General features: G+C 42.4%; 1 protein-coding gene across 1 annotated transcript in view; it reads right to left on the bottom strand.

The window, feature by feature from the left end:
• Nucleotides 1–1,336: 1,336 nt before the first annotated feature.
• The window catches only part of LOC115469455 (dynein light chain Tctex-type 3-like), a 51,211-nt gene continuing 42,719 nt past the window's right edge, over nt 1,337–9,828 (bottom strand). The window contains exon 5 of the mRNA XM_030202123.1: nt 1,337–2,950. Coding sequence (XP_030057983.1) covers nt 2,874–2,950 — 77 coding nt within the window. The 3' untranslated portion in view covers nt 1,337–2,873. The remainder of the gene's footprint in view (nt 2,951–9,828) is intronic.

Here is a 9,828-nt window from a genome sequence, read left to right as displayed (position 1 = left end):
TCAGGTGGGAAGTCACCAGTGAAAGTGCGGTGAAATGCTGCTAGAAAGTTCTGTGTTAATATCACCAGTCAGCATCTACACTGTGTGCCATCAGATGAAATCACCCAGCTGTGAGAATACAAAGGCCTGCTTGTCCTCAGAGAAAAATATACATTTTTTAATTAACTTATTTTAAATGATGAAAACGTGCTTCATCCTAGCAGTGGCAAGATCAGTGGCAGTGCAATATAAACTGCCATGCAGAGATCCTAGTTTCAACTGTCTGGTCTTTTCACCTCAGGCCATCCAGGGTTGGTGATGTTGCTGAGGCAGCATTTACAGTTCCTGGGGTAAGGAGTCTTTCAGGGCCGGTCCTAGGGTCTCTGGTGCCCCCCTGCAGACTATCAGTTGGTGTCCGCCCTGTCTTGCATCTCCGTCCTCTTCTCCCCTCAACATCCCCCTTGTTCTTCTTGCCACCCTGCGTGGTTTAAGTCTTTTTAAATTTACCTTTGTCCCAGCGGCTGCGTCATTTCAAAGCCTTGCTCGTCTCTAGCCTTCCCTCCCTTCGTGATTTCGTTCCCTCAGAGTCCCGCCCTCGAGGAAAGAGGAAATGATGTCAGAAGGCGGGACTCTGAGGGAATGAACTCACAAAGGGAGGGAAGGCTAGAGACGGGCGAGGCTTTGAAATGACGTGGCCGCTGGGATGGAGGTAAATAAAAGATTTAAACCCCCAAGGGTGGCGCGGTATGGCGGCACAGCACCGCAGCAGCGCCCTTGAAGGCAGGCGCCGCCCTGCGGTGCTTACCCCGCTTACCGGGTTTGACCGGCCCTGGAGTCTTTGACATCACTCAGTGACAGCACCCTGAGGACAGACAGGGCTCAGAGGCAGCCCTGGCTAGGTAGAGTTGGAAGAGGATATAAAACGGGGGCATGGTGCTACTGCCTAGTATAAACCTGTTCCAACTGAGAAGGAAATGGCCAGCTGAAAAAAAAATTGTTATTCCTTACATTATACATTAATAATATGACTTGTCTAAGCAAATACAAAGCAGTTAAACTAAATAACAAGCACAGCATATAAACCAGTTATAGACTGCCGTCAGTGCAAGTTAGTTATTGCTATACATAAAGTCCCTGAGCCCATTCGCCAGGCCCCCTCCCTGCCCATCTTCAAATCCTTGCTCAAAGCCCACCTCTTCGATGTCGCCTTCAGCACCTAACCACCATACCATACTCAGGAAATCTAGACTGCACAACTTGATGTTTTGTCCTTTAGATTGTAAGCTCCTTTGAGCAGGGACTGTCCTTCTTTGTTAAACTGTACAGCGCTGCGTAACCCTAGTAGCGCTCTAGAAATGTTAAGTACTAGTAGTAAATACTTTTTCTTCTTGCTAGCTATTCATGTTTTTGAATTTTCTGAGACTGGTTGGTCCCTTTTGAAGGAACCTGCACCATAAAATCTTTTTTTTATATAAAAGAATCAGTTTACAAAGAAAGAGCTACTTGTGTTAGTGATTAATGAACACAAATTGCCTTAACTTTCTCCAGTTAAAAGCATAAACATGGTGGATTTAAACGCTGATTCTTTCACTGTGAGATTTTGTGATGAGGCCAAATGATAATATTAAAATTAACAGAATGGCAACAAGGTAAAGCTACAGTGGTAGCCAAGAAAGGTCCTCCTTTAGAAAGTCAAAGGAACCCTAGGGAAAAAAAAAAAGCCATGTCAGCAGTCAATTCCTGTATGAACCACGTATTAAGCTCACAACGTCTGTGTAGTGATCATCTGATGCCAAGTCACAAGGTGCAAATGAGTCAGCCCTGATTTTTCAAATCCTGTACTTCTGCACGTTTCTCAACATTAAAAAAAAACATGGAAAACCCGTAACTTGCTCACTCTGAGCTAGGTGATCATGAAAGCTAAGTGACTGTTAATGCAAAAGCACCAGGAACGGTTCTGAGTGAGCTGCATCTGCTGCTTCCATCTTGATCTTTACAGGGAGTGTGCAAGGAAGAAAGCCAAAATGCTGATCTCTGCCAGCACACTTCTCCTAATGAAAAGCAGGTGGAAAACTAGAAATAAATGCTTTCAAGAGGGCAAAATATTGAGAGCATTAAATCAGTTTTTACACTGGGTTTGAACTAAACTTTTGCCCAAGCTGTAACAGCCCCCAGAGAAGGACCTGGGGGATAAGAGAGAGGTTACTTAAAAAAAAAAAAAAAAAAGGTTTAGGCACATGGTGCTTTTCTGGACAGTTGGGTATAACCAGTGTAGGAATTGTCTGAATTAGGATTTATAACTCTAGAGAAAATGGAACTACTTTCAGGATTAACAGTGCATTACTTTGCAAAGCCAGGCACTTAAAAAGCATATTGAATACCTCATTGTTTGCTAGCTAAGTTTTATATTTATAATTTCAAAACTGTAGCCTTATAACTTTTGCAAACTGTTTTATAGTTGGTGCTCTTAAAGGAACATGCCATATTCAAATATTTCGGGTGGTCTATTCTTCAAGTGAAAGTATTCCCTGAATGATGTTCACCCAAAACCTAACTGGGTCTAAAACTGATCTTAAAGAGGGTTTTTCTGCTGCTTACTGCAACCGCTTTGTACCAGGAGCAGCGGAGCAATCACGCATGTTAAAAAAATCCTCTAAGTCTTAGAATGGGATGACCTTTCTGATAACGCAGTTTTGCAACTGCAATAATAAAACCCAAAATCCAAGAGGCAGCAGAAAGCGCATTTCAAGGTAAATTAATTCGCATTCCTCTTGACATTAAAATGAGTTGTTTAGATGGGGGCATTTTCATCTAGCTGGACTTCCCAGAAACCTGCAATTGTAGTTCCATTTCAATGGCTGATACATGAAGCTAAGCGTCCAACTTGTTGGCAGCTATGAGGGAATTGCAATAGCAAACACATTGACAACGCAGTACATGGTTCGGTTTTCCCACCGCACTGTGCAGCTTCCTAGCGCAAAAAAAAAAAGAAAAAAAAAAAAAGAAAAGTTAACTGTGAAATAGTTAAACATTTAAACATCTCATACTACCAATCCTGACAGTGTCCCTTCAACCATCTCTCTAAGCAATTTCAACCTGACTTGGGACAGTAATGCACATTTATACTCAATGTCTATAAAGATAAATGACTCAAATCAAAACCTGAAGTAATTTCCTGTATTTTGACAGGGGCGTAGCCAGACTTGGCGGGAGGGGGGTCCAGAGCCCGAGGTGAGGGGGCACATTTTAGCCTCCCCCCAGCACCGCTAACCCCCGCCAGTCGACCCCGCCACCGACTTTGCCTCCCCCCCCCCACCGACGACCCTCTGGACCCCCCTCCCACCGCCAACCCACCGTCGCCTACCTTTGCTGGCGGGGGACCCCAACCCCCACCCCCACCAGCTGAGGTCCTCTTCTTTCTGCAAAAGGCTTCCTTCTGTTTCTGACGTTGTACGTGCAGGACGTCAGAAACAGAAGGAAGCCTTTTGCGGAAAGAAGAGGATCTCAGCTGGCGGGGGTTGGGGGTCCCCCACCAGCAAAGGCAGGCGACGGCGGGGGGTTGAGAGGGTCGTTGGCAGGGGGTCCAGGGCCAAATCTACGGCGGCCCAGGCCCCACGTAGCTACGCCACTGTTTTGATATTGTTTACGTCAGTGTTTCCCAAGTCCGGTCCTGGAGTACTCCCTTGCCAGTCAGGTTTTCAGGATATCCACAATGAATATGCATGAAAGAGATTTGCATATAACTGAGGCAGTGTATGCAAATCAAGTTCATGCATATCCATTGTGGAAATCCTGAAAACCTGACTGGCAAGGGGTACTCCTGGACTGGACTCGGGAAACACTGGTTTACGTAACACAGCTGATCCACACAGTCTCAATTTGCTTTACTATTGCAGTACTTCACAAACACAACTCAAGCCACCTCCAAAGTGCAAATACAAAATACAAAAAACAGGAACTTCTATTCTGCAACTTGCCCAAAGGCTCAGTGTGGATTACAATGAAAGTAAAGGAAACAATCTTCCCTGATTAAACAAATTTTATTTAAAAAAAACAATAAAAACTTTTCTTAAACTTAAGATTAAAAATTTTTCTTAAATAAGATTTCAATAATTTCCTGAATCTTATCTGTTTTGGTGCTTCTATATGACAGCTTCGGACAGGAATAAATGTTCTACTACTGCTCCAACTTAAATTGAAGCAAAGAAAAATAAAGTGATTTGCCTGAAGACAGAGTGACAGAGGTTGACAGATAAGGACCATTTGGGCCATCCATACAATCTACCCCTTTTCCCCTGCCTACACTAATCTAGTTTAGGGCATCCATCTCTCAACTATCAGCTATACAAGCCTGACTGGCTTCGCTGCTCTACCTGTGGCTATCATTTTTCTTTACCTTTGATCCCTCTCACCCTTGGGATACTTCCCAGCTGCCAGATGTACAAGTTTGACTCACTGTGGGATATCACTTTTTCTCCATAGTAGCAAAATACAGCCAAGCCTGATTAGGAAAGCACCTGAATCTAATGCAAGGTTTGCAGACTTTGACCACTAGACACAGCTCTTCTTCATAACAAACACTAATTTTTTCAGCGCATCTTGCTCTTAACTGCTGATAGATTTAAGCAAAATGTTTGCCTGAATTATCCTGAGGGAACTTTGACAGCAGAAACTGCCTCTGCTGGTAGATTAACAAGACTTCCAAGTACTGTTTGCAGGGAAATTATATCTTAGAGCTTAGAAGAGAAAGAAAGCTTTGAGTTAAATTAATTCTGTATGTATCGAGTGACAAATTATTTGCTGGGTGAAATATAATTCATGTTTCAACACAGTACTCTTTTGCTTGATATTGCTTTACAATGAAATTATAAGTAGTAAACATTTCTCCCCCCTTTTTCTGTTTCTTTTAGCATAAAATTGCATTAACAGTGAGAATTTTCCCGACCACCTCAAGGTGGCTTTCATTTACAGACTGTTATTCTAATTTAAGAGGGGAAATTTTCACAACAGGAGTCACATCAGCCAAGTGAGTATCCCTGACCTTAGTAATATATAACATCTGATGGGATACGAGGGGAAAAGGTGTTTCATGATTGGTTCTTTCCTGATTGCCAGCAGCAGGTAAAGCTGGAGGACAGGAGAACCGACTGGGCCCTGGCTCAGCAGGGTGTCATACACGGGCCTGCCTTATTCCGTTTTAATGTTTTTAAATTCCTGTTTACTCTTTCTTATCTAGTTTTGGGATTATTTATAAGCTTTATGATGATGATGTCCAGCTGGCTGTTTGACTCTCCAGGGATACATGGTCTGAACTTACTGGTCAGGTCCTTGATCAAATTTATTCATGGTTGTCAGATTAATCTACAGAAGACTCAGGTCACAGTGATCGAGGCTGAAACAAGCTCATTTGACTGGTTGTTACTCAACAAATGGAAAGAGCAGGGATGATGGTATGCCACGAGATGAAGAATTTAGGTGTGGTTTGAAATGATCAGTTACATTTTAAAAGGTCCATAGCTTCAGTGTTGTGTAAAGCTTTGTTTTGAAACTTAAAATTATTATTATTATTGTGGTGGTTGAAATACCTGTTACGGGTCAGATTTGTGTGCAATTATGCAGGTGATGGTTTTGAGCATTGATTACTGCTATAGTCTGCTGTTAGGGATGCCAGCTAAATATATTTGACTGTTGCAGTTGGTACAGAAAGTGGCAGCTTGTCTCATTACAGGCTATGCTGATCAGTGCAGTTCAGAATTATGTTTAACATACGATATATCATGCAGTTTGCTATTCAGGACTTCTTTACCTTCAGAATATGATCCAAGGCATATTGTCCAAGGAGATATTTTTGTTCTGAAACTCAGGGCTTGCTATAGTTACTGGACAACAAGCAAGATAAATTGGTGGCAACATGATATATAACTTAGGTAGCCCCACGACTATGGGATTCATTGCCCTTGGAGATATGGAATATAACAATTACTTGTAGTTCTGCAAATGTTTGAAGACCTGGCTTTTTGCAGAAGCATTCAGTTCCTATTTATGAATTACTGGCTGTGCCTCGAGTCGAAAGGGACAAACTAGTTTTTATGGAGGTTGATGGTTTTAATTTTTAATTTGCTTTATAAATGTATTGTTTGTCCTGTTTGATTATATTTTGAATTATGAATAATTCTTTGTAAACCGCTAAGAGAACGACCGATCGGATGAGTGGCACAGCAAATTTTTCATAAATAAATTGTAGTCCTTTAAAAGGTCATCAACAAATTAGTATAAAATTCACCAAAACAATTTAAGGGACTTTAAATTAGAATAAGCATTTCCACCCGCTAAAGAACTTTAAATAATTAACAAATCAGATAAAGATTCAGATAGCAGTCCGTAAATGAGATGGGTTCTATCTAGCCTTTTTGCACCAAGTGTCACATGCATGATTATCTACCAGCTGGTGAGAGATTATGGTGGTTATTTTAGCAGTTTTATTCTTGTTTTGGATGTCTGAAAACTGGCATTTAGATGTCATATTGCATGAACGTTCAAATCCCCAATTTACAAAGGTAAGATATGAATGTCTAACACTGCAGTATGTCCATATGGCAAGGGGTATGGTCTAGGTGTGTTTTGGGCGGGACTAGGGAAGGCCCAAAATATGGACGTCCAATTCTGATTGCAGAAGGGGAAGGGATGTCCGAGTCAAAGACGGACATCCTTATTTAGACTTGGTACTTGTCACATCCAGGTTATAGAAAGGTGCTCTGATAGAGCTGTTCTCCACTGAATTAAGATAAAGGAAGTCACAGTAGGTATTTTTCTATCCCTGGAGTGCACATAATTAAAAATATGTATATTTTACAAAATGCTGCAGTGAGACTTGAACTACCAACCTCTGGATCTCTGCTCTGGCTCTCTGCTGGTTACTATAATCATTAGACCAGTGGTTCCCAAACCTGGTCCTGGAAGCACCCCAGGCTAGGGCAGTCCTGTGTTTATCACAGTACCCTGAAAACATGTCTATGTTTTCAAGATACTGTGATAAACACAGGACTGCCCTAGCCTGAGGTCACCAAAGGGCGCTGTCCAGGGAAAAGTCTGGAAAATGCCCTGATCTGGTCACTAGAGGGAGCCAAAAGGGGTATGTCTAAGCAATGACCTGAAGGGACAGCAAGGGGGTGCTCATTGTATAGGACCTGCCCTTCCCTGAAGAGGCCACCAGGGGGAGCTCTCAGAGTAGGTGAGGGAAAGGTGGAGAGAGTTCTGGGCCTGGACCTTTCTGGAACCATGGGGAGGGGCCTAAAGAGATGGGGAGGATTATTAGCCACCCTATAAAGAGCACCCTCCAAGAAGAAAAAGGAGGAGAGGGGATGGGGACCTGGAACACCTGAAGCCTGCTGGAGGAGATCCCCTGGAAGTTGAGAGAGAAGGATCCCTCTAAAAACCAAGAAGGTACTTACCTGGCTATGGACATGGTAGTAATGGAACTGTGTATTATTGGAAGTTGAATGCTATGCTGGAAAGAAGTTGTTCCCCACAAGACTGGAGCAGGGTGCTAATAAAGTGGATTTGCATCTGGTGTATCCAATTTGCATACTTGTGAAAGCTGAGAAACCAGGGTTATATTCCCAAGAAAGGTGACCGGGGGGGGGGGGGCACATCAGGTGTACCAGAAAGGTGATCTGTTACCCGATGGTACATCAGAGGATTCTAAGAACTGGTGATAAATGAGGAACAGTCACCTGAGAGAAAGAGGAACCCTAAACAATGAGACTAGTATTACAAGTTGCCATAGAGGAGACTTGTCTCTGAGCCTCTCAGAAGCAAAGCTCTAGTGAGCCCTGGCTGAGGGCTTGTGATGCTGGACAGGAGCCACAAGAGGGCCCTCAGCACTTGTACTCCTGGGGGATTACAATACCCACAATGAATATGCATGACAGAGATTTGCACACAGTGGAGGCAGTGTATGCAAATCTCTCTCATAAATATTCATTGTAGGTATTCTGAAAACCTGACTGGCTGGGGTTCCTCCAAAACCAGGCTTGGGAACCACTGCATTAGACTATTCCTCCACATGCATGACCATTTTATAATACGGATGTTCCTCTGCTGCCACAAAGACATCCATGTCCTGTTCATAATTTGGACCTTTCAGTTTGTAAAATGGATGTTCATGCTGGATTGTCTGCAACACATAATGCCACTTGTGAGATGGACATTTAAGTGATTTGCTAGCTAGAACCTGATTTCCAGGTAATGTTTCCTCAGTGTAAGAGAATACTGCATTTCTAGAGATGTTCTCATAAAGAAAGAATGAGAACTATCACTGTAAATGGCAATTCAATCATTAGGAACGTAGTTAGCCAAGTGCTGGGTGAATGTGAGGATCATCTGGTCAACTGTGGGCTGATACAAAGTAATGAACCTCATGTGTCACCTACATAGTATTCTAGAAAGTACTGAGGAACAGCTGGCTGTCATGGTACACATGGGTACCAGTAACATAGAAAATTGCTAGAGGAAATTTTTGCAAGCCGAGTTTAAAACTTTTAGGTAGAAACTGAAATCTAGAACATCCAGGAAGAACTCAGAAATGCTTCTCATTATGCAAGATCTTACAAAAAGGCTGAGTTCCACAGTCTCAATGCATGGATAAGACAATGGTGCAGGAAGAAGAAATTTAGATTTGTTAAGCTTCCCCTTTCCCCAATGTAGATCAGTTCCTATTCAAAAGAAAAAATTTACAACCTCAACATCACCGACCACATACAGCTGTATTTTTCTGGTGGACAGCACCATCTGTGGGGTACAGGATTGCTCATCAATGAACAACGTAAAAGACAGTAATGTCCTATGAAGCACTGTGAGATTGCATTACTATACTGATGCTTAATAGAACTGCGTTGGTTATGATCGTCACGGTGTATACCCCAACAACAGTAAGCAGTAACAAAAACAAAGACCGATTCTATTCCAAGCTCCGAGACAAAAGGGCCTGTTCGTATTAGTGGGCAATTTGAACGCTCAAGTTGGTAAATCATGCATCAGATGGGAAGAAGTAATGGATGTGGAAGCCAGGATGATAATAGACTGTGGTTGCTAAGTTTTGCTGCATATACTTTGCAACGCTTGGTTCCAACAGAAATCAATTCGTTAACTATCTTGGTGCTCTCGTGCTCTTCTTCATAAGCCATTTCGGTTTGTCTGTGAATGATGTTTGAGGGCTACGTGATGCAAAAGAGGGGTCTGTTCACCATAGCGTATGATGCACAATCAAGTTTACATGGAAAGCTGTATTATGTCATTAACCACCACCTCGATTACAGCATGACCTACTACTGTGTTCACTATATAACAAACAATACCAAACTGACCTCCAATCGCTTTGAGGGCTTACAAACTTTAAGAGACATTGAACAAAGGGAAAGAACCAAAAGTGCATTAACTGAGATAGTGATGGAAGTTTGTCCCAAGGCTGTGAAGAAGTGGATTTCAGCAAGTTCAGTGAGCTTGTGGAATAAAAGTATGCTGCTACATTTTTAAATCCCTCATTGGTGGTCATCATTTGGCTTACTTTCACCCTTTTTAATGTGTGAAATATATTTTATTTGACCTACCAAAATAGTCTTTTAAAATACTGTCCTCTCCTCCTGCAACCACGTCTTTTAATGTTTTTTTCTCATTTCCTCATTTTATTATAGTGTCCCTTTTTTTAATTAAGTGCTACAGAGGTAGGTATTTTTTTTAGTGTCTTTCTTCCAGTGATGGCTCCTGATGCTGCATGGGACTGCCACCTTAGGGAGGCCATGACAGGATGACTGACGTGCACCATTAGATGCTCATGCAGTCACAGGCCGC

Source organism: Microcaecilia unicolor, chromosome 4, assembly GCF_901765095.1.
Source record: "Microcaecilia unicolor chromosome 4, aMicUni1.1, whole genome shotgun sequence".
Lineage (NCBI taxonomy): Eukaryota > Metazoa > Chordata > Amphibia > Gymnophiona > Siphonopidae > Microcaecilia > Microcaecilia unicolor.
Note: the sequence above shows the minus strand (reverse complement) of the source record. Positions and strands in the feature narration are given on the sequence as shown.